Source organism: Salvelinus alpinus, chromosome 23 (genome assembly GCF_045679555.1).
Source record: "Salvelinus alpinus chromosome 23, SLU_Salpinus.1, whole genome shotgun sequence".
Classification (NCBI taxonomy): Eukaryota; Metazoa; Chordata; class Actinopteri; order Salmoniformes; family Salmonidae; genus Salvelinus; species Salvelinus alpinus.
The window spans coordinates 14,887,477-14,913,584 of NC_092108.1; the positions used below are offsets into that span (position 1 = coordinate 14,887,477).

Here is a 26,108-nt window from a genome sequence, read left to right on the forward strand (position 1 = left end):
TCTACCATCCTCTCTATCCACCTCTCTCTCTCTACCCTCCTCTCCATCTCTCTACCCTCCTCTCTCTCTCTCTCTACCCTCCTCTCTCTCTATCTCTCTACCTCTCTACCCTCCTCTCTATCTCTCTACCCTCCTCTCTATCTCTCTACCCTCCTCTCTCTATCTCTCTACCATATCTCTCTCTAACTCTCTACCCTTCTCTCTATCTCTCTACCCTCCTCTCTCTATCTCTCTACCCTCCTCTCTATCTCTCTACCCTCCTCGGTCTATCTCTCTACCCTCCTCTCTCTATCTCTCTACCCTCCTCTCTCTATCTCTCTACCCTCTTCTCTCTCTATCTCTCTACCCTCCTCTCTCTATCTCTCTACCCTCCCCTCTCTATCTCTCTACCCTTCTCTCTCTATCTCTCTACCCTCCTCTCTATCTCTCTACCCTCCTCTCTCTATCTCTCTACCTTCTTCTCTCTCTATCTCTCTACCCTCTTCTCTCTCTATCTCTCTACCCTCCTCTCTCTATCTCTCTACCCTCCTCTCTCTATCTCTCTACCCTTCTCTCTCTATCTCTCTACCCTCCTCTCTATCTCTCCACCCTCCTCTCTCTATCTCTCTACCCTCCTCTCTCTATATCTCTCTACCCCCTCTTTATCTCCCTCTCTATCTCCCTCTACCCTCCTCTCTCTATCTCTCTACTCTCCTCTCTCTATCTCTCTACCCTCTTCTCTCTCTTTTTCTCTACCCTCCTCTCTCTAACTCTCTACCCCCCTCTTTATCTCTCTACCCTCCTCTCTCTATCTCTCTACCCTTTTCTCTCTCTATCTCTCTACCCCCCTCTCTCTATCGCTCTACCCTCCTTTCTATCTCCCTCTACTCTCCTCTCTCTATCTCTCTACCCTTTTCTCTCTCTATCTCTCTGCCCTCCTCTCTCTATCTCCCTCTACCCTCCTCTCTCTATCTCTCTACCCTCTTCTCTCTCTATCTCTCTACCCTCTTCTCTCTCTATCTCTCTACCCTCCTTACTATCTCTCTACCCTCCTTTCTATCTCCCTCTATCCTCTTCTCTCTATCTCTCTACTCTCCCCTCAGTCTCACTTCTTCTCAGTTTTTGTCTCTTACTTTGAGTCACCAACTCAAAAACTTTCCTCTTTTCGTTTTTCATACATATTTAAATTCATTTTCTCTTTCATTTTTCTCTTTGCAGAATGACACATGGTCTGAGCTGTATTCATTTGCAGTGTTCAAGGCGATGAGCCACATGTTGTGTATCGGCTACGGTCGGCAGGCCCCGGAGAGCCTGTCTGATATCTGGCTCACCATGCTCAGCATGATCGTAGGGGCCACCTGCTACGCTGTGTTCATAGGCCATGCCACCGCACTCATCCAGTCCCTGGACTCGTCCCGACGACAGTACCAGGAGAAGGTAAAACTACTTTATCCCTTTATTCCTCTGTCTCTCCCTCTGTCTTCATCCTTCTCTCTCTCTCTCTCCCTCTTTCCTGCAACAACCCAACCATGGCCATGCACAGACCTTTCAGGGTGCATGTGCTCAAAATAAAAAAAGTTTTTTTGAACATAGGCCTATTTATTTCTGCAACAACGCACTCAATCATCATCACAACTGGTAAGCAAGCTAGTTACAGTGCCTCCTAAAGACAGTGACATCAGGAACAGAGGGTAGGCTATCAGCTGATCGTTGATGATTTATGTAAATCTGCTGATTAGCTAGCTTGACTTCTTTTACTGGTTGTGATTTACCTCTCTATGCCGTTCTGCGTCTCTCTGATGCGAGTATCAGCCATCTAGACTCAATATTGATGATGATGTAGACTAAATCAAGTGTTATCAAGTGTTAAAAATGACGTGGCAGTACCAGGCACATGCACAGACAGGGCTCTACCTGTGCAGAGAAGATGCCTCTTCCAGTCTCTAAAGTTCCTTTAGGTTGGTGGTATAATTTCCACAATTTTAGTGTTTGTATTTTTGGTAAATTTTCTTCTGAACCTACTGCCCGCAGCGCCCCACCATTTTTGATTTTGCTTAATGAGAATATTGATTCAAAAGTGTTAACAAGAGGGAAACATTTTCATTTTTTAGACTGTTTTGCTTCATGATTTGTCAACTCACATACAATAATGTATCTGTCGTTCATGTCGGAGGAGGTTCTTGTGTGTGTCTTGACCAATCAGATTCACAGAAATCACAGGTTGTGCGGGCCGGCACAAGGCAAGTCGTCTAGCAAAGCACAAAGAACGCTCTCCACTTTCCTCCGGTATTTATTTAGCAAGTGTGATAACACCTCACTCCCAACAGACACAAACAAATATGTTACAGCAGCCCTACACCTTAACGTTATCAATCTGACATGCTGAATGGGATGAGAATTAGATGATTTTTCAGACGGATCAACTGTAGGCTACGGATAACAACCACAACTTCATATGTTACAGCCAGGGCGCCCTGTCATCTCTGGGGAGGGTAAACAAAGTCATCTTGTTAATGTTATGCATTTATAACCCATTTATTTGTGTAAATGACTATAAATACATAAATATATTTTCTGAAAATGTGAATATGATCAAATTTGGTTACGTTGGCTAGGCTACCTTGACCTTTTCAATCCAAAATTATTAGCCTACCTGAAATTAACAACACAACGCTAGTGATGACAGACTGTGAGTTACTCTTTTAAATATAGTTGCATTGGCCTACACGATACAAACCTGCATAAAGCAAGCTCAGCCCTTTGAATTATATTGTACAGGTGTTGTCCGTGTAAACACCCCCCCCCCCCCTCACACGTTAGTTGAATTTTAAAATATATCATATATTATATGAACAAGGTTGCTGCCCTAGGCCCAGGAGTTTTTCCAGGAGTTCTTTTTTAAACCATGTGACCTGATTAGAAAAACTCTGGTCCCATCATAGCCCATACAAAGCCTTTTTCCAACTTATTAATTACTGTCATACCCGATATGGTCTGGATTTATACCTGGTTAGGTTACCAAATCAGGAAAAACTCTGTCCCCCAGGGAAAGAAAATGGACCCACAACTCTGGGCCCTGTGGTGCCACCTCTGGATCCCTGCTACATGACTATAGAGTCATTTTGACACATGAAATTACTATTAAATGACATGATTATAAAATTATACTAAAGTTATAATATCTCCACCCTGACACATCTCCACCCTGACACATCTCCACCCTGACACATCACAGCCCTGACACATCTCCACTCTGACACATCTCTACCCTGACACATCACAACCCTGGCACATCTCCACTCTGACACATCTCCACCCTGACACATCTCCACCCTGACACATCTCCACTCTGACACATCTCTACCCTGACACATCACAACCCTGACACATCTCCACCCTGACACATCTCCACCCTGACACATCTCCACTCTGACACATCTCCACCCTGACACATCACAACCCTGACACATCTCCACTCTGACACATCTCCACCCTGACACATCTCCACCCTGACACATCACAACCCTGACACATCTCCACCCTGACACATCTCCACCCTGACACATCTCCACTCTGACACATCTCCACCCTGACACATCACAACCCTGACACATCTCCACCCTGACACATCTCCACTCTGACACATCTCCACCCTGACACATCTCCACCCTGACACATCTCCACCCTGACACATCTCCACCCTGACACATCTCCACTCTGACACATCACAACCCTGACACATCTCCACCCTGACACATCACAACCCTGACACATCTCCACCCTGACACATCTCCACCCTGACACATCTCCACCCTGACACATCACAACCCTGACACATCTCCACCCTGACACATTTCCACCCTGACACATCTCCACCCTGACACATCACAACCCTGACACATCACAACCCTGACACATCTCCACCCTGACACATCTCCACCCTGACACATCTCCACCCTGACACATCTCCACTCTGACACATCACAACCCTGACACATCTCCACCCTGACACATCTCCACCCTGACACATCTCTACCCTGACACATCTCCACCCTGACACATCTCCACTCTGACACATCACAACCCTGACACATCTCTACCCTGACACATCTCCACCCTGACACATCTCCACCCTGACACATCTCTACCCTGACACATCACAACCCTGACACATCTCCACCCTGACACATCTCCACCCTGACACATCTCCACTCTGACACATCTCCACCCTGACACATCACAACCCTGACACATCTCCACCCTGACACATCTCCACCCTGACACATCTCCACCCTGACACATCTCCACTCTGACACATCTCCACCCTGACACATCTCCACCCTGACACATCTCCACCCTGACACATCTCCACCCTGACACATCTCCACCTTGACACATCTCCACCCTGACACATCTCCACCTTGACACATCTCCACCCTGACACATCTCCACCCTGACACATCTCCACCCAGACACATCTCCACCCAGACACATCTCCACCCTGACACAGCTCCACTCTGACACATCTCCACCCTGACACATCACAGCCCTGACACATCTCCACCCTGACACATCTCCACTCTGACACATCTCCACTCTTGACACATCTCCACCCTGACACATCTCCACCCTGACACACCTCCACCCTGACACATCACAACCCTGACACATCTCCACCCTGACACATCTCCACTCTGACACATCTCCACCCTGACACATCACAGCCCTGACACATCTCCACCCTGACACATCTCCACTCTGACACATCTCCACTCTTGACACATCTCCACCCTGACACATCTCCACCCTGACACATCTCCACCCTGACACATCTCCACCCTGACACATCTCCACCCTGACACATCACAACCCTGACACATCTCCACCCTGACACATCTCCACCCTGACACATCTCCACCCTGACACATCACAACCCTGACACATCTCCACCCTGACACATCTCCACCCTGACACATCTCCACCCTGACACATCTCCACTCTGACACATCACAACCCTGACACATCTCCACCCTGACACATCACAACCCTGACACATCTCTACCCTGACACATCTCCACCCTGACACATCTCCACTCTGACACATCTCCACCCTGACACATCTCCACCCTGACACATCTCCACTCTGACACATCACAACCCTGACACATCTCCACCCTGACACATCTCCACCCTGACAACCGTGTCTGTCCTCTGTTGTGTTTGATGTATTTTGCTCCCCAGATGAGTGGCAGTTTTAAATGGGCTGCTTCCAGAATGTGACGGCAAAGCGTTTTAATGATGATACTGATTACTGCAGTGATACAACAACAATCAGTTGTGTTCTTACTATGGTGATGATCATGTTGCCTGAACGGTGCAGTGAAATTATAGCTTCATTTCTTGCGTATTAGTAGTACTACTAAATGAATGAATGAATGAATTAACTACCATTATTCCTTAACTGCTAGGCTATTCTTTCCCATCATATTACTTCCGCTATTCATAATAATTCACAAATGATAGGCTATGTAACAATGACATCGTAAAATGTAGTGATTTATAAGTAAAGTAAGAATTACTTTATTTTATAATTGAACCACTAGGCATCATTGGGTTGTACCTAGTCGGTAGTAAGGTGGCCTACAAACTGATATTTGACATAGGTACCAGATAGTACCTGTTGTATGGTAGTATAACACCATATAGTTTCTCTGTAGATCCCAGGTAGATACCTGCAGAGCCCAGCCAGCAGGCTGTAGTCTAGTGTTAATGAGTAGTGTTGCAGTAGTGTAGCCTGGTGTTAGCAGCAGCGTTAGCAACACAAGCCCTGGCTCCTGTCTCCAAGCAGAGTCTCTGTGGTTGTCGAGCTGCGGGAGTGTTCCTACCTCTCAGCAGCCAATCGGAGTGAGCGGGTGTGTTCACCCAGGTAGAGCCGCGTTGCCGCGGGCTGGGGGTAGCAGGGGGGTTAAGGGAGGGAGGCAGATGTGGAAGAGGAGGGAAAGGTGGAGTGGGAGATATGACGTCCCTCTGGGCAGCAGCAGAATTGATGAGGCAGCAGACCTGCTGCCAATGTCATCCTGAAGGTGATGTCCCCACCATGGCCCCCTCTCTCCCTTTCCCTGCCTCTCCCACTCAATCTCTCTCTCACACACACGTTGTTGCTCTCATCCCACTCTTTCTGTGCTTCCCTTCCATCTCTATTTTCTTCTCGGTCTCTCTCTTTCTGTCTGTCTACCTCTCTCTACCTTTTCTCTCTCTCTCTCTCTCTCTCTCTCTCTCTCTCTCTCTCTCTCTCTCTCTCTCTCTCTCTCTCTCTCTCTCTCTCTCTCTCTCTCTCTCTCTCTCTCTCTCTCTCTCTCCCTTTCTCTCTCTCTCTCTCCCTCCCTGTCCTCTCTCTCTCTCCATGTCCTTCTCTCGCTCTCTCTCTCTGACCATCACTATCCCCCTCTCTCTCTCTCTCTCTACCTCTCTCTCTCTTCCTGTCCTTCTCTTTCTCCCTGTCCTTCTTTCTTTCTCTCTCTCTCTCTCTTTCCCCTTCTCTCTCTCCTTCCCTCTCTCTGTTGGCTGTGTCCTTGAGAGGTGCAGTGCTAACTGGCCGCTACGGGGAACCAAGCAAGGGGGAGGGGAGGAGGGGAAGAGGAGGAGACTTATGGGCTGTAGATGGTCTGAAGTCTCTTGCCTCTAATACATACCTTTTCTATGCGATTTTGGGCCATAGTCAGAGATGTCAGGACAATAATAGTCATTTTTGTCTGGGAATATCCTCTGTTACGGCAATGCTACTTTTCATTTCATTTCAAGGTCTTTCCTATGAGGAGCGAAATGTAATTACCTAGTTGTAAATCATATTGGATCACATTTTGTTACCAATCCTACTCGTTGTATTTCACCTCTATTAGATCTGCAATGAGATGGTTCTCCATTACCTTTCATCCTTCTTATCGTGCCCCGGGCAACGGGTGCTAAAATCTCTCTGTGTGATACACGGTGTGTCTCATCGGTGAGGAATGGTATCTCCCAGGGGGAGATGAACACCCTGCCAGGTAGCTGGTTTTACAGCAGACAGTCACTGGTTTTACAGCAGAGAGTGGCTGATTTTACAACAGAGAGTGACTGGTTTTACAGCAGAGAGTGACTGGTTTTACAGCAGAGAGTGCCTGGTTTTACAGCAGAGAGTGACTGGTTTTACAACAGAGAGTGACTGGTTTTACAACAGAGAGTGACTTGTTTTACAACAGAAAGTGACTGGTTTTACAGCAGAGAGTGGCTGGTTTTACAACAGAGAGTGACTGGTTTTACAACAGAGAGTGACTGGTTTTACAACAGAGAGTGACTGGTTTTACAACAGAGAGTGACTGGTTTTACAGCAGAGAGTGACTGATTTTACAGCAGAGAGTGACTGATTTTACAACAGAGTGACTGGTTTTACAGCAGAGAGTGACTGATTTTACAACAGAGAGTGACTGGTTTTACAACAGAGAGTGACTGGTTTTACAACAGAGAGTGACTGGTTTTACAGCAGAGAGTGACTGGTTTTACAGCAGAGAGTGACTGGTTTTACAGCAGAGAGTGGCTGGTTTTACAACAGATAGTGACTGATTCTACAGCAGAGAGTGACTGGTTTTACAGCAGAGAGTGGCTGGTTTTACAACAGAGAGTGACTGGTTTTACAGCAGAGAGTGACCTGTTTTACAGCAGAGAGTGGCTGGTTTTACAGCAGAGAGTGACTGGTTTTACAGCAGAGAGTGGCTGGTTTTACAACAGAGAGTGACTGGTTTTACAAATGCAATCTTATCAGAATATTGGTGTTCTAGAACATCTTGAACAGGTGAACGGAATCTTTTTGTCCTACCTTGAATCAAATGAAGGAGGATTAGGCATCCATGTCAAAGTGCACTTGGAGCGTAATGGAACTCTCATAGTTTGTCTCTCATTTGTATTTCCTGGTCTCTTTAATAACTCTCTGTCTAATCCATTTTACAACTCCACCATGCATTGCAGAGAGGCCAGGTCAGTACATTTCAATAGAAACTTTCTACTGCTCATGATCTGCTGTCAGATTTTCCGACGACTCTGCTCTGCTAGGGATTAGGGTTTCTGAGCTGAGGACCACCGTGTGTTTATTAAAACACCCAGAAAAGGAACTGTCAGTCCAGTGAAGCTGCTCTCGGCTGGAGGAATTCTCTATGCCTCCAAATATTACTGAGAGTCGTTTAAACTTTCTGCCCCTGATGAGAGTGGAGTCAGTCTGTCTCTGTGGGTTCACACTGTAGCACAGGGAGATGGCCACTAGCCAGTCTTGGTCCTGGACAGATGAAGTGGGTGCATGGCCCAGCATTGAAACACCTAATCCAATGAATCAGCCTCGAGTCACTGGATGAATCAGGTGTGTTAGTGCAGGATTGGTCAGCCTAAAGGCTGGACAGTATAGTAGCTTAGTACTCAGCAGAGGTCTTTCACAGCCCAAGCTGCGTTGCCTGAAGCATGTAAGAGGATGGAGGATTGTTTACATGTCAGCCACAGAAGTGATCTCCCACAAAAAAATGACTATAGTATACTATGGTATAAATACTATAATATTCACTGCAGTGTTTTTGCATACCTTGCTGTTAAGTTTTTACTGTAGTATACTGTAGTATTTACAGTTAATTGTAGTATAAATTATGTTTTAAAAGAAAACTGTAGTATATACCATAGTAATTCATGTAATATCTTTGCTGACTGTAGTATAGTGTAGTATTTACAGTAGTGTTTTTGCGGACATTACTGTAGTATTTACTGTAGTGTTTTTGATTGATCGTCTTTGACATAGAAGTGGAGGCTTTCTCCTTCAGGAAACCTACTGAAGAAATACTAAAATTGCAACATTTCCATAACCTGTAGGTAGGTAGGACTGGGGTCTGAACGGATGGTTCAGAGCTTCTGCTCTTTTCTAGAACCTGTAGAGAACACAATACATGAGCTGTGCTCGAATACCCATACTAACATACTGTATACTACATACTTAATGAGTATATACTGCATACTATATACTATTAGTTCATTTTAGTATACTGTAAATGAACAGTATGCTTTTAGTTGAGCGTACTAGCTCTTCGCCTGTCTACCGGAAGTTGATGCTGTTGCTATGCAACCTCTTGTTAGCTAGTTAGCATAACACATGACTAGTTAGACATTTTACGACATTGGGTGTGTTCATTCAATGTGGAGTGCCAGAGTGCGCTTGTTAATTCAGAGCCTTGTCAGATTGTCCGTTTGTTAAATTCAGGGCGTTTCTCTCTCGGAGCGCACACTGGACGCTCTGGCCCAGGAGTTGGGTTGATTTGAGCGTTCTGACCTTACAACGGCAGTCAAGCACCCAAGCTAACATTGGCTAGCTTGCTAGCTACTTCCAGACACAAATGAGACCACTCTGACCATTTTACTTGCCCTAGCAGAGCTGGTTAGGCAGTTTTCATGTTATCCAGAGCGTTGGTGACTGCAACTGTGCTGCTGGCAACAATCTAATTACGCTTTTTTTGCCAACGTTTACTGACACCGACCATATTCAACTGGTGTTGAGCACTTGTAAATTCATTATTCTGCGCTCTGGTACACTCAGACGAGAGTGCTCTGAAATCGGAGTAGATAGCCAGAGCGAATTTACCAAAGCACCCGAATGTCTGTTGAGAACGTACAACGACTATACCATTTAGCTAAACTAAGAATGATGGGAATAATCAAGTCAATAAACATTGGGTAGTTAGATAGTTTATAGTTAATATACTGGCAAGTTTGATGTATAAGTAGCCAACTAACGTTAGGTAGCTAGCTAACATACCGCTACCTATACTGCTGTAATATGTTATGTGGTTTATGAGGACAGCGTAGCTAACAAATTGTCAGCCAACATAACGTGTAAGGTAACTTATTTGAAAAGTCATTACTTTATTACATTGCTTAACATTTGTCCTAATTAGTTAAAGCAGTGAATTTGTATCAGCTCTCGTGGACTTCGGCTGCATATTTTCCTCCATTTTCTTCAAATCTGAAAACGATGTGAAGCCACGCCCATTTCCGTAGAATTGCATTATGGGCCCTAAATTACAGAAATAGTGTCCTCTGCGTGTCTACTTCATAATTTGGCAAATTTAGTACGACATCCGGGAACTTTTGGCATACTAACTATAACCATACTATGACCAATAAGCATACTACACACTCAAATCACGTCAGAAATAGTACGGTTAGTGTGAGTACTCGAACACAGCTATGGGCTAGACTTGGCATGTAGGTTTCCCACATGGGTGCCACAAATTGCAATATTGGGGAGGGAAATGGGCATTACTGTAGTATTTACTACACTGTTTTTTTTTCTTCCGGATAATATTGTAGTACTTACTATAGTATTCTACAGTATACTACAACATTCTATAGTAAGTACTACACATGATCGATGGATAGTACAGTGAGTGTACAAAACATTAAGAAGACCTGCTAGTTCCACGACACAGACTGGCTAGATGAATCCAGTTGAAAGCTATGATCCCTTACTGATGTCACTTGTTAAATCCACTTCAATCAGTGTAGATGAAGGGGAGGAGACAGGTTAAAGAAGGAATTTTAAGCCTTGAGACACTTGAGACATGGATTGTGTATGTGTGCCATTCAGAGGGTGAATGGACAAGACAAAAGATTTAAGTGCCTTTGAACGGGGTATGGTTATAGGTGCCAGGTGCACTGGTTTGAGTGTGTCAAGAACTGCAACGCTGCTGGGTTTTTCACACTCAACAGTTTCCTGTATGTATCAAGAATGGTCCACCACCCAAAGGACATCCAGCCAACTTGATACAACTGTTGGAAGCATTGGAGTCAACATGGGCCAGCATCCCTGTGGAACGCTTTTGACACCTTGTAGTCCATGTCCTGACGAATCGATCCTGTTCTGAGGGCAAAAGTGGGTGCAACTAAATATTAGGAAGGTGTTGCTAATGGTTTGTACACTCAGTGTAGTATTCTACAGTATACTACAGTTTATTATAGGATTCTAAACTGTAGTCTTTTTTCATGTGGGCTGTCTTCTCTCAGACACAAATCAAGTCTCTGACCACCTTCATTACTCAGACTGAGTTAGGATCTACTGTGGCCACCATTAGTTCTTACTGTATATAGAGGTTTAAATATCAGTACGTACACTTTTAGAAAAAAAGGTGCTATCTAGAACCTAAAGGGTACTTCAGCTGTCCTCATAGGAGAACCCTTTGAAGAACCCTTTTGGGTTCCAAGTAAAAACCTTTTGGATTCCCTGTAGAACCCTTTCCACAGAGGGTTCTACATGGTACCCAAAAGAGTTCTACCTGAAACCAGAAATGGTTATCCTATGGGGACAGCCAAATAATCCTTTTGGAACTCGCTTTTTTAAAGACGGTAGCTCATAGATGTACGTAAACGTATTCAGACATTCAATGGAGGAAAATATAAAACTAAATGTAAGACTTGCACAGGCCAACATCCCGTGGCCATTAGCTCTCTCAGAGTCAATCTCAGTATGTTTCTGATTCCGCAAAAATCCAATTAACAGAGCAGTAGTGACTTTGATGTTGTTTTACCTCTGCTCACATCTTCTCTGGCGGGATGGGAGACAGGCTTTGACTTGGCTGTCACCAGCCTCTCACTCACTGCTAGATGTGCTATGTATTATAATGAAGTGATTTAGGCCGGAATGCAGTGAATGAATGATATATCCAAAAATGCTGTCCGCACTGAACCCAAATTAGAATTCCTCATGGTGGGGAGCGAGGACTGAGGGGAGAGGAAAGGGAAAAGGGGGGCCATGGGGGGGTTGAGATTAAACAGCTTTAAAGATAGATGACGTATAAGTGTTGCTGATGTCACTGGAGCAGACCAGGGGGTTGTGTTCAGCTTCAACATGATGAGTGATGAATTGATCATCGCTATGACATATCTATTTCCATTTACTTTCATTGGATTTTTTACTATTTTTGTGTTTAACTGTAAGGGATAAATAGTGTCACACACAGTTTGTACCCCATTTTATGCCCCTGGGTAGAAGTAAAAGTGATAGAACATTGTCCATCATGCTGTCAATAGTGAATGGAGAACTATTCCACCACCAAGTGCTAAACAGAAATCCATGAATGCCAATGTTTAGGCTACATCAAGATGTCATCTCTCACACTGTTTAGCTGCAGCATATGGGCCAATCAAAGTGACACAGAAAATGGGTGTCATTTTGACCCTCTTTGGATGTTTGTCAGTCCCCCTCCGAGCACTGTGGCTCATTGGCTAACCCTTTCTCTCATTTCTCAATAACATTGGAGAGCTGTCAGGTTGTAAAAATCAATCTGGCACCTGGACATGTTTTTCAAAAGCAGGTCATTAAACCGCAGCTATTTAAGCCAATCAGCAGCCAAACAGATAGTGTTTTGTTGCTTCATTCTCCTGTACTTAAGAGTCTAAATCCCTGGGGATGGGTTTGACCCATGACCTCTACATCACCCACCAATCAGAGAAGGCGAAGAGGGATATGGTTGATGCTCAAACTGGGAGTAGCAGTAGGTGTGGGTATTACACTACCATTATCCACTTCAAATACTCATTGGAATTCACATTTCTAGCTCTGGGATACCACTATTCAAGTTGTTCAACTGAACATCATGTTTTCTTGGTATAATCTGTACATGGGGTGGTACCATAGAAATCCTGTAAATAATAGAACTACTGGTATCTATGTTACAACTACTCCATTCTACCTATTCCATTTCTATGGTCTCACCACAATGGGAACACTGGCTGTGTCTAAAATGGCACCCTATTCCCCATATAGTGCATTACTTCTGACCAAAGCCCTATGAGCCCTGGTCAAAAGTAGTGCACTATATAGGCAAAGGGTACTATTTCAGATCCATCCTCACCAGGTTCAGTTGTTATGATGATTAGCCTATCAGCATCACCAGCAGGTTCAGTTGTTATGATGGTTAGCCTATCAGCATCACCAGCAGGTTCAGTTGTTATGATGGTTAGCCTATCAGCATCACCAGCAGATTCAGTTGTTATGATGGTTAGCCTATCAGCATCACCAGCAGATTCTGTTGTTATGATGGTTAGCCTATCAGCATCACCAGCAGATTCAGTTGTTATGATGGTTAGCCTATCAGCATCACCAGAAGATTCTGTTGTTATGATGGTTAGCCTATCAGCATCACCAGCAGATTCAGTTGTTATGATGGTTAGCCTATCAGCATCACCAGCAGGTTCAGTTGTTATGATGGTTAGCCTATCAGCATCACCAGCAGGTTCAGTTGTTATGATGGTTAGCCTATCAGCATCACCAGCAGGTTCAGTTGTTATGATGGTTAGCCTATCAGCATCACCAGCAGATTCAGTTGTTATGATGGTTAGCCTATCAGCATCACCAGCAGATTCTGTTGTTATGATGGTTAGCCTATCAGCATCACCAGCAGGTTCAGTTGTTATGATGGTTAGCCTATCAGCATCACCAGCAGGTTCAGTTGTTATGATGGTTAGCCTATCAGCATCACCAGCAGATTCTGTTGTTATGATGGTTAGCCTATCAGCATCACCAGCAGGTTCAGTTGTTATGATGGTTAGCCTATCAGCATCACCAGCAGGTTCAGTTGTTATGATGGTTAGCCTATCAGCATCACCAGCATGCCCTGGGCTGTTTCTACGTCAGCAACACCCTCCCCCCCACACACCCACACACACTACGTCAGCAACACCTACCTATGCCACCACAGCTTCCGTTCAGCCTGTCAGAGAGCAGCAGCACTGACGCAGCATCTCATTATGTAACAGCAAGTTAGGGAAGCAAAGCTTTCATCACCCATGAGAGACTTCACTTCTTTATTTTGCCTTTGAATTATTCAACTGAGCTTGTTAGAGTTATATGGCTTCTTCTCGGTGGATGTGGCAGAGATGAAAGCAGTGGGTCAAATGGGGTATGGTAAACCTTTATGGTGCTCCTGTCTAGTAGTAGATCATGAATAAGGCAGTTATTAACACTCTATTACTAGACCTTAATATGTAGCTCAGTTGGTAGAGCATGGTGCTTGTAACCCCAGGGTAGTGGGTTTGATTCCCTGGACCACCCATGTGTTAAATGTTTGCAGGCAACACTAAGTCACTTTGGATAAAAGCTTCTGCTAAATGCCATATATTATTATATATTACAATCAGTAAGGGGTTCATAAGGGTTCACATTCCAGATTTGCATAGTTTATACTATTTTCTCTAAAATTATGAAAGAGATTCTGTTTTTGTACATTTTTAATGGTTTGAGAAAGAAGGGAAGGAAAACAGTTAATTCGTCTGTCTGTCTGTCTGTCTGTCTGTCTGTCTGTCTGTCTGTCTGTCTGTCTGTCTGTCTCTCTGTCTCTCTGTCTCTCTGTCTCTCTATGTGTCTGTCTATCAGTCAGTGTGTGGGTGTCTGTCTGTCAGTGTGTGTGTGTGTGTGTGTGTGTGTGTGTGTGTGTGTGTGTGTGTGTGTGTGTGTGTGTGTGTGTGTGTGTGTGTGTGTGTGTGTGTGTGTGTGTGTGTGTGTTTGTGTGTGTGTGTGTGTGTGTCTGCCTGCCAGTATGTGTGTGGGTTTTGTCGTGTCAGTGCCAGTTAAGACCCAGGCCTGTGTTATGTTTGTGAAGGCTTTATGAGTGCTGGGTGGAGTGACATGTTTACGAGACAGCTTCCCTGTTTGACGTGGGCTGAACTGCACGGATGCTGACATAAAAGTGCACAGAGGAATCTCTCCATCTCCCACAGCTCCACAGCTTTACAACCACATCTATGTCTTCCTGACTGGCAGACTAGCATCCCGGGGAGGGTTGGGATCAAACACCATGCCAGTTATGCACCTCCTGATACATCCCGAGGAGGGTTTGGATCAAACACCATGCCAGTTATACACCACCTGATACACTCCATTGATTTAGTAATGCATAGCTTTAGGAGCTGATTTCCCAGACAGAGTAGACTTAGTCCTAGACTAAAAAAGCACTAGTCCTAGGCTAGAAAAATGCTCCATTTAGCATGTTTTTAGTCCAGAATAGACTTAATCTTTGTCTGGAAAACCAGATCTTAGTTTTCACCGTGGCCTGTCCACCATCCACTTTAGTAATGGGTCTCCCTTTTTTTCATGATGGAATGGTTAGAGTCAGTTTAAGCTCTACACTCTTAGATACAAATAGTTAATCAGCTGTCCCCATAGGACAACCCTTTTTGGTTCAAGGTAGAACCCTTTTTGGTTCCAGGTAGAACTATTTTGGGTTCTATGTAGAACCCTCTGTGGAAGGTGTTCTACTTGGAACTCAAAATGGTTCTACCTGGTACCAAAAAGGGTCCTTCAAAGGGTTCTCCTATAAGGATAGCCGAAGAACCCTTTTTGGTTCTAGACAGCACATTGACTTTATTTCTCTCTCCAGTACAAACAAGTGGAGCAGTACATGTCTTTCCACAAGCTGCCGTCCGACTTCCGACAGAAAATACATGACTATTATGAGCACCGGTACCAGGGGAAGATGTTTGATGAAGACAGCATCCTGGAGGAACTGAACGAACCACTCAGAGAGGTGGGTCTCTTGAGTTCCTACCTAAACAGGCACGCCATGAACACACACACACACACACACACACAACCATTTAAAAACATTTCAAGAGTTTCATTCCAAAACGCTATATATCCATTTTCAGAAATGCTGGGAAATTAGCTTTTATTGTTGAAAGAAATTATGAAAGAGATTGGTGTGTTTTTTCTCTATCTAATCATGGCATGGTTTAATGACAGACATGTATTTGTTTAAAATCCATCACTTGATGGTTTTATTTCAGAGAGACATATAATCATGTTTTTTTTGTTGCAAAATGCTATATATCCGCCTCACTCTCAGAGAAATAAGTAGTACTGCCAGGTTTTACACAGTCAAATGTAACAAATAACTACATTTTTATAAATAAATGTAGAAATGCTAAATATATGACATCAATATAAAACATTTATATATGCTTATATTTCTAGCTCCAACACTGCAATAATACCTGTCGTTACTAAACAATACACACAAATCCCCCAAATTCTAAGAAAGGAACGAAGAAATATAGAAATGTTACAACGATATTATAAATACAGTAATTTGAGACCTGTATGTGTAACATTTACATGTGACATTTGAGTCATTTAGCAGATGCTCTTATCCAGAGCGACTTACTGTAAGTGCATTCATACACACGTCAAATATACACGATACAAACATTCCATTCCAGCTAACCAATGGTATAGCATTTAGCAAAAAAAAAATCATACACATCGAATATCTTATTAATACATTTTTTAAATATTTTACACACACATGAATGTACCCATAAGCAATCATTCCTAAAGAAAAAACATACATGTGAATAATTGGTGGATGTAACGTTTTTGAAATATTTTACTAACAAACTTTGTCTATCCAATCATCAGGAAATTGTCAATTTCAACTGCCGTAAGCTGGTGGCGTCCATGCCGCTGTTCGCCAACGCAGAGCCCAACTTTGTGACAGCCATGCTGATCATGCTCCGCTTCGAGGTCTTCCAGCCCCGTGATTACATCATCAGAGAGGGCACCATCGGCAAGAAGATGTACTTCATCCAGCACGGAGTCTGTAACGTCATCACCAAGGGAACCCTGGGAATGAAGCTCTCTGATGGCTCCTACTTTGGAGGTATGGGCCTGAACCACAATACACACAGACTTTCATTTAATTCAGCGAACAATTAATATTTAGACATAATGTAACGGCTCTCGTTTGTAGAAGGAGACCAAGGCGCAGCGTGGTAGGCATACATCGTATTTTTATTGATGACACCAAACAAAATAACAAAGACAGAAAAACTAAAGCACACAGTTCTGTCAGGCTCAGACACTAAACAGAAAACAAGATCCCACAAAACCCAAAAGGAAAATGACAACTTATATATGATCCCCAATCAGAGACCAAGATAGACAGCTGCCTCTGATTGGGAACCACACTCGGCCAAAAACAAAGAAATAGAAAACATAGACTTTCCCACCCGAGTCACACCCTGACCTAACCAAACATAGAGAACAATAAGGATCTCTAAGGTCAGGGCGTGACACATAATGAGATCACTGGAGTATTCTGGAGCAGAATACCCACTGCTTTGTGGGTTTTCATGTGTCCCTCGGCTTTGAAAACTGGCACAACTTTATTGGAAGTGTACCACAATCCCAAACAACTGGTAGTGAAACAGATAATGGGTGGTTTCTACGGTATATTTTACAGATAATGAAATAGAACATGAATATATTGTTTCTCTGAGACATTTTGCTCTATCTCTGTGTTTCCTGACCCTGTCTCCCTCTATCAGAGATCTGTTTGCTGACGCGGGGTCGGCGTACGGCCAGCGTCAGAGCGGAGACGTACTGCCGTCTCTACTCCCTGTCTGTGGACAACTTTAACGAGGTGCTAGAGGAGTACCCCATGATGAGACGGGCCTTTGAGACCGTGGCCATCGACCGACTGGACCGCATAGGTACTGAAGAGAGCTCTGGGCCCTGTACTAATGCACCTTCCTCACTCCCTGCCTTAGAGTAATCACTGATCTGACAGTAGTAGATCCGTGAACTTTCAACAATCCATTTGTGTTAGATCAGTGATTACTTCCCAAGGGAACTAAGAAAGAAGGATGCATTTTAAAGTAGTCAAATAGGGCCCTAGTTGTACTTGCTTCTCTTCCTAGAAAGAGAACAATAAACTGCCTGTGTGATAGTAGTTTCCGCGCTAGTGGTACCCAGGTGGTTCCACAGATGCTGCATTCCCCACTGTTTGCCAGACACAACAGTGGTCCAATCAATAGGGACTGGGCCAGATATATCAAGTGGTTGCACCTGTTATTTTCACAGGGGAGTAGAGGATAAAACCAGGCTTCGGGCGTGACACTGTCTTTATTGAGAATTCATCTTCACATCTTACCCTAATATTACGTATTGACATCACATAAACACATCTTTATTTGACCTTTTATGTTGGACTCCCTCTTAGAAATAGCAGATGCAATCTTATCTATGAAAGATAACTCTAGCCCGAGCATTGAGCTGAGTTATGGTGTTGCTTCAGCATGCTCTATACAGGACAAAGGAAAGACTCACCCATTTTGAATGGTATTTAGTTATTTAGTTATCTATGTGCAATATTCATTATATAATGCAAAACTTGTCATACAGGCTGTATTTCTGCCTGCTTAAACGACAATAGCTCAGGAACACACGAAAACATTAAATGACCCCGGAATCGATAGAACATCGCTCAGAGATGCATAAAAATTATATAACATTCAAAATGGGTGACTCTTTCCTTTAATTGATGAAGTGACACTGTGACCCTCTTGTTGTCAGTATTTTCCTGTAGCGTTGCTTCTTGCCAAAACAATATACCTAGTTTGAAGGATGGAAAATACTGTCAGTGTTCCTCCTCCTCCTCCCTGTTCTCCTCTTCCTCTACCTCATCATGTTCTACTTTTATCCTCCTCCTCACTCCATCACAGGCAAGAAGAACTCCATTCTGATGCACAAAGTGCAGCACGACCTCAACTCCGGCGTCTTCAACAACCACGAGAATGAGATGATCCAGGAGATTGTTAAGTACGACCGTGAGATGGTCAAACTGGTGGACCTCCAGAGACCCCGCACCATGTCCATGACATCCTCCGTCCCTGGGGGCATGTTCTCCCCCGCAGGCCCATCCGGGGTCGGGGCCCTCGCCAGCCTCCAGCAGGCTGTGGCCATGAGCTTCTGCCCCCAGGGGATGGGGCCGATGGGGGGAATGGGGATGCCGGGGATGGGGCCGATGGGTATGCCGATGGGGATGGGGATGGGGCCAGGTCCGATGGGGCCAGGTCCGATGGGGCCAGGTCCGATGGGGCCAGGTCCGATGGGGCCAGGTCCGATGGGGCCAGGGTCAGCGTCTGGGTCAGGGTCAGGGACGCTGCAGTCCCCCCGCATGTTGCGGAGGTTCCAGGTGGTCCATAGCCTGTCACAGAGCCCTGTTTCCGCATCTCCTCTCCAGTCCCAGCCACCACAGATGGCTCATGCAACAGGAGTGTTTGGGTCGGCTATTTCCAGCCCACCAGTCCAGAGCCCTCTGGCGCATCCAGGACGGACATTCCAGTACATGGGGGGAGCGGGGCCGTCTGGGTCTCAGCTGTCCCTGGTGCAGCACCACGTTCCCAGCCCCACGCACACCATCCAGAGGCCCTCCTCACACAAAAGCACCCACTCGCTCCACTCAGGCACCCTGAGCCAAGACGCCCGTGTCCTCTCCGCCTCCCAGCTCTCCCTCCCTCAGGATGGAACCCCTCCTGCCGGCCCCAGCCCTCCCCAATCTACCCACCCATCCACCCACGCCTCCTCCACCTCCATCGGCCCCCCTCAGCCCACTCACCCCAGCCAGCCTGGGCCCTCTGGGGTGGGGGTCCAGGTTGGGGGGAGACCCGCGGGAGTTCCACAGCGGGTGGCCTTCGCCTCCACTCCTCCCCCAGGAGGAGCACCCGGGATGGGGGCGGCTGCAGCGGCGGCTGGGTCGGGGCTCCCGGCCTCTGGAGCTCCTAAGAAGGATTCGATCGTTAGCATACCAGAGTTAGACTCAGCCCGGAACCGGCTGTCTTCCAACTTGTGACCCTATGAGAGCTGCAGGAGAGAGGCCTTCTTCACATGGGTGAATCTAAACGTCTGTTTATCTCTGTCTGGATGACCTGACTGGTCGGCTTCCTTACTGACCTGGCTGGCTTCATATGGGCCACACCGTCAGTCATTCTAACTGAATGTCCTGTGTGTTGGTCGGAGTCAACAAAGAGGAAAGAGGAACTCTTTGGCTCGTGTGACTTGGAGAGTCGAAACAATTAAACTAGTTTAACAAAGGTGGGACTGGACTATTCTACTATGCCAGCACCTGTAGTCTTAGTATCACCCCTTACACTCTGCTTCCAAACACCTATATTGCTGTCTTTATTGTAAAGATATTGAGAAACAACATAATTAATGTAACTGTTGCATACTGTGTAGAATCCATACAATGCAATCTAGCAGGAGCTGGACTTAAAAACGCAAAATCAGGGACTTGAATCAGATGACAATGATGACATTTTACGCTTTCAGAATGTGTTTTTAGGTCCTTTTTTTTCTGTAAACGCTGTTGTAGCAAAATAAATACATTTCATATTGTTTAAAATAGTAGTGAAGGTAGTGTTTTAGACCGCTGGTCGATCTTACATCGATGTGTAAATAGTTAGAATAGTAAAAAAAAATACCGAAAGGTAATATCTTCATTGTAACTACTCCAAACCAAAGTTGAGCTTAAACACAAAGTTTGGTTGTGTCTGTATCAACTAAAAAAGAAATATAGAAGAAAATGCCATTTATTCAATTGCCTTGATTCCAAGTTTAGAAGCCATATATTTGGTTTGTGTGTGTGTGTGTGTGTGTGTGTGTGTGTGTGTGTGTGTGTGTGTGTGTGTGTGTGTGTGTGTGTGTGTGTGTGTGTGTGTGTGTGTGTGTGTGTGTGTGTGTGTGTGTGTGTGTGTGTGTGTGTGTGTGTGTGTGTGTGTGTGCGTGAGTTGGTATGCATGTTTTTGGTTCCATTCTGTTTTTCCAAGAGAGCTGACTCGTGTACTCATATCTTTACCCTGCGTTGTCAGGCCTGGTTGTTTGGATTTGCTGGCAATGGCACAGGCAATATTTCCCAGATTCTCCGTCCAACTAAATGTGTCTGGAAAGATATCCACTTGTCATGTCAGCAGAAATATACTGATCGTGACCCTGGAGGCAAAAATCTGAGCTTTATCAAAAAGAACCATCGCAAACAACCCATACTGTATACTTGCTTGTTTTCGTCCAGGTTTATTGATTAATACATGCAATATAATTCTGCAATACTTTTACCCCGCCTATATATTTAAATATATATATAACATGTATATACATATGCTGTACAGGTATCTCATTTCTTTATTTTTACTGTGAAACCTTAAAGAATCCAGCAGCTGCCGTGGCTTCACATGTTGTGTTATTGTAATCCAGTGACCACGTTGTTATCTTAACCAAAAATGTCAGAGGAAGTGAGTGGATGTAATTATTTTGTGGATCAAATGAGGCAAACTGGTTTCAAACTGGTTCAGGGTCACCTGAGGATTCCGGAATGGAGTTATGGAAATCAACTCCCCCAAACTATCACTTTAAAGTCCATTTAAAGTAATATTGTATGTTGTAAAGAAAGACTAACTAATTGACAGAATGCATGCCAATAGGAAATGTTGTGGGGTAGAGTAAAGTATGTCTTCACCTGTGTGTTTTTGGTGTTGTATGTATATTGAGCAAGTGATACAGCTCCTTCGAATCTCAAACTCTACGAATGTCTGTACGAAAATTATTTATTCTTCAGCAATCCTATTTAGTTCTCAAAATTCATGGTTGTGGCGGGTTGTGACATTGATTATAAATATTCTAATGATTCTAATCCTGGTGTACTTCAAAGCCTTCTCTTGCTGAATGTATGCCATATGAGGGGGAAGACAGCTAATCAGAAATAAACTGCCATGTAAATACAAGGACCGAAATTATTCTGGGTGACGATGCGAAGGGAGATTGTGTCGCTGAATGTTTGTGCGATGTTTCTTAGGTTTATTGCTTCTCTGGTCTGGGTGTGTTCTTTATGTAAACTGTGTGTTACCCCATTCTCTGTTCTATGACAAGACAATACACTTTTTTAAATGATTGGATGTAGGACAGAGAGTTGAAACCATTTTCAGTTTGTCACTGAGAACTGACTCTTTGGTTCACAGCAAAATTGAGCTCAACATTAAGCACATTGTGTCACATTATGAGCCTTTAATACAAAGGGAAATCACAGCTTCAGTCTTTTACAACGGTCACATCTGGTTAACCTAATAATATCCTGGGAGAAAATTGGCAGCTGAGTCGTCGTACCATTTCTGACTTTTGAAGCTTTGAACTTTCATGATGATGGACATTTCACTCAGGTTTACCACCTTTCCGGAAAGATATACAGATCTGATATCTTAATTTGATCCCACTGTTGTCGCAGAGAATATTCCTGGGCAACAGGAAATGCAAATTGTGGTGTATTCAAGGTTTAAAAAGACTTCTAAAGTTTGTCATTTCCACTTTAAAATTTCAGACACAATTTTCCCTAATGAAAAACACCTACAAAAAATCCATTAATTATAATACACATAATAATTACAATTTTGTGCTGCTGAAGGATTATTTTCCTGCTGTGAGAAGCAGGGTCAAATTAAGATCCCACATCTGTATGGTTTTATTGATCCCTTATTGGTTCACTATTGATTTGACCTAAATTTCACATAAATTCTGGATCACTCGATAACAATTATTATTATATAAATTTATCACTTATATTCTGAGCCACATATCAAAACCTAATGCTTTGAGCCTATCATTTTTAACTATCACATGTCACATATTTTAAGTCAGATCATAGTCCCCAACATATTACTATAATGACTGCTTGTTTTCTCCCATGGGAAAAGCGCATGGCAAAATGCCTATACAATTATGAATGAGTTAAGTCCAAATGAGTGAACTCCAGGTGTGCGCTTCAATGCTGTGTCATTGCAATCAATTGGTCCTCTTACCTATTCCTTGTATGTGCTAAAACCCGAGTTTGCCGTGCTAAGCTGCTATAAGGACTGTGCTGATATTATTTGTAAAGATTTGAATGATTGTCCACAGTCAGTGAAAAAAAGAAGGGCAGAGAAAAAACTGCTATGTTCAGGCTATATCATCTCTGTTTCAGTGCAAGAGTTCCCATGCACCCAGCATATGACTCTTGATCAATGGATGACACCTCAGTCAATTTGACAAGCTCTTTCTTGAATCCCTTGCATCTGTTATGTATAAGAAGGTGTTATGCAGGTTTTAAGATAGCGTATTCAAGTAAAGTCTTACTGGTAATTTACTGTTGCTTTTGTTCTCTGTGAAAAAGAAACTTGCAATGGAATGCAAGTGAGATTCCCCACATATGCTTGAAACCAACCAACGATTATTGAGAGACGGTTATCTCAGTTTAAAATCTCAAATTTTTGCCGTACCAGATATGAAAGATATTATGGGTACTGAATACCTTAGTGTTGATGTCTTAGCATATCAGTGTATTTTATGTTTCTGTTTCGATAAGTATTTTTTGTTTGTTTGTTTTGTTGTTGTTCTTGTTTTTGTTTACAGTTTGCCCCAATGCACATGGACAGCATATACTGTACCTTGTGCCTTGTATATCTAGTTTCCACAGTCTATTTTTGTGGTATGTACATGCTTGTAGAAATGCAAATATGTGTTTTTATTTTCAACTTGCAATATATGTACAAATGTTAGCTAAAGATTAGTACTGCTGAATTAAAATGACAATGTCAGTATATATCAATTTCCCTGGTTTGGGAAACACAAAATTACACATTTTTGTTGGTTTGAGCCTTCAAACACCATGTGCGCTGTACTCTACTCATCTACTGTATGTGTGACATACACAGAGTTATGGAGGCACATTGTCGTGTTTGTACCACAATCTGGTGTAATCCAAACATTTTCTACAATGAGAGGGTGAACTCAAAACAAGCTTTTTCGTGGAGTTTACGCAGTCTAGATATCACCTCAGACAACAAACAGTGTTTGTGGACAACTGAACTCAAATCAAGAATCATTCAAGTGAAAATGGACACCCCAAAACTGTTCATCTGAAGACCAGGGAAGCAGTACCAAGCTTGATTACTGTTTCTCATATCTGTCTGTTTGACTAACCAATGTATTTGCTTCTGACCTAGAGGGGATGTTTGGTTGATAATTCCTTGTGGGACCTTCAAATCTAGACATTTCTGTGTAACCAACTACAATGATTTAAAATGTCAACTAGTCTGACAATTATTATACCTTAGTGTTGTAGCTACTGTGGCCTGCTTATCTAAGCCTTCTCTCTGCTTTAGGACTCTCTGTATAGTGTGTGTGTGTGTGTGTGTGTGTGTGTGTGTGTGTGTGTGTGTGTGTGTGTGTGTGTGTGTGTGTGTGTGTGTGTGTGTGTGTGTGTGTGTGTGTGTGTGTGTGTGTGTGTGTGTGTGTGTGTGTGTGTGTGTGTGTGTGTGTGTGTGTGTGTGTGTGTGTGTGTGTGTGTGTGTGTGTACCTGTGCCTTTCCTTCTACATTGTTGGTCCCACTTGAGAACACCAAGCTAGGTCTTCAGGCCCACTCAAGCAGAAACAGACACAATTGCAATCTGAGAGTTGCCATCTGAAAAAGCAGTTTATTTTGGAATCTTTTGACAAAAGAGATTCTACATCACTGCAGCTAGCCTTCCTAACAGTGGTTCCAGTACAAAGGTTCTCAGAACTCTAGTAGAATTCTATATTCCAGACACTGTGGGTTTATCCTCATCTGGCAATGAAAAAACTAAACTAATTTTTCTCTTTGTCACTCAGTGTTTGTCGTTCCCCATTGAGGTTGTCTTAAAGCCCCTCAGGCTCAGCTTGTGTTTGGGTCTGTAAGGGTTAAAGTACTTTAACGCTCCACTGAACTCCATACTGTACTCTGTCTGAGCTGGTATCTAGCTGTCCAACCCCAAACTGACCCCTAAACCCTACTCCTAAGTACTTCACATATCGTGACTATCTGCAAGGAGTGGATAGATGTACTCAATATGGTAATAGCTCCACTCTTTCCTTTGGACGGGGTACGGGGTATACGGCTGTCCTACACTCTCTCTCAGCTGGTCCAGAACTCAGAGCCAGGCTCTGGTCTCTCTCAATAAGCTGGTCTGTCGGTCGGTGGAAATGTTGTTAAAGCGTTCCTAACAAAATGAGTCATTGTTGTGCAATAAAAAGATGAGCGCATTGGCAGTCATGTCCCTTCATTGATTCGTGTGTTCATATTCTGGGTATACCTGACAACTTTTTAATTCTGACAATGGTAAGTTACACACTTCACTTAAAGTGTTTTTCAACTGTTGGGGGTGGTCACGTTATCTCTACGTTATCTCTACAGGCTAATAGGGTCCAAAATTACTTATAGTTAATATCTCAATGAATACCAGTGGAAGAACACACAGGGGCACAGTTAACCACCACAGGAGGCTGGTGGCACCTTAATTGGGGAGGACGAGCTCGTGGTAATGACTGGAGGGGAATGAATGGAATGGTATCAATACATCAAACACGTGGTTTCCATGTTTGATGCCATTCCATTTGCTCCGTTCCAGACATTACTATGAGCCGTCCTCCCCTCCGCAGCCTTCACAGTCAGCCTCCTACTATAGGTGTTTGAATTTAAAACCATTGCTGTGAAAAAAATGTTTTGTAGATGACAGCTACAGTACACATACAGACTGAACAATTGTGTGGCCTTTGATTTGCTGTTACAAAACAGATGCAAACAGGCACACAGACCCAGTTAATCACAGAGGCGTCTGTCTCTTTCCTCTCTCTGCCTCAATAGAAAATCTCTCTGTCTCTCTGTCTCTCTCTCTCTCTCTCTCTCTCTCTCTCTCTCTGTCTCTGTCTCTGTCTCTGTCTCTCTCTCTGTCTCTGTCTCTCTCTCTCTCTCTCTGTCTCTGTCTCTGTCTCTGTCTCTGTCTCTGTCTCTGTCTCTGTCTCTGTCTCTCTCTCTCTCTCTCTCTCTCTCTCTGTCTGTCTCTGTCTGTCTCTCTGCAGACAGGGGCTCTGCTGCATCCGTGATGAGCTGTCTGAGTCTGGAGACTCCTATCACTGCTTTGCGTGTGAGTGTGACGAAGAGATGGTGTGTGCTCATACATGTGGCTGTGTGTGTATGTGAGAGTGAATGAACGATCGAGTGTGTGTGTGTGAGTGTGTCTATGTGCGTTTGTTCGTGCGTACGTCAGAGACGAGGGCAGCCCAAGGGCACACTCCTCTGGCCAGGCCCTGGAGCAGCTGGAGCACAGCTCCCACCCTCTCTCGCTCTGTCGCTCTCTCTATCTCTCCCAACTCTCCCACCTATCTCCCCTCCCCTCTTCAACCTCTCTCACTCTGTCGCTCTCTCTATCTCTCCCCCCTCTCCCACCTATCTCCCCTCCCCTCTTCACC

The 26,108-nt window shown here is 44.0% G+C and overlaps 1 protein-coding gene across 2 annotated transcripts in view; it reads left to right on the forward strand.

Moving 5' to 3' along the window:
* LOC139550298 (potassium/sodium hyperpolarization-activated cyclic nucleotide-gated channel 2-like) overlaps window positions 1-24,902 on the forward strand; it is a 64,256-nt gene extending 39,354 nt beyond the window's left edge. For both annotated transcript variants that reach the window (XM_071361107.1, XM_071361106.1), the window contains 5 exons: window positions 1,198-1,416; window positions 15,417-15,563; window positions 16,454-16,694; window positions 17,362-17,526; window positions 18,538-24,902. In XM_071361107.1, the coding sequence (XP_071217208.1) occupies window positions 1,198-1,416; window positions 15,417-15,563; window positions 16,454-16,694; window positions 17,362-17,526; window positions 18,538-19,667 (1,902 nt within the window). In that variant the 3' untranslated portion in view covers window positions 19,668-24,902. The remainder of the gene's footprint in view (window positions 1-1,197; window positions 1,417-15,416; window positions 15,564-16,453; window positions 16,695-17,361; window positions 17,527-18,537) is intronic.
* Window positions 24,903-26,108: the final 1,206 nt, after the last annotated feature.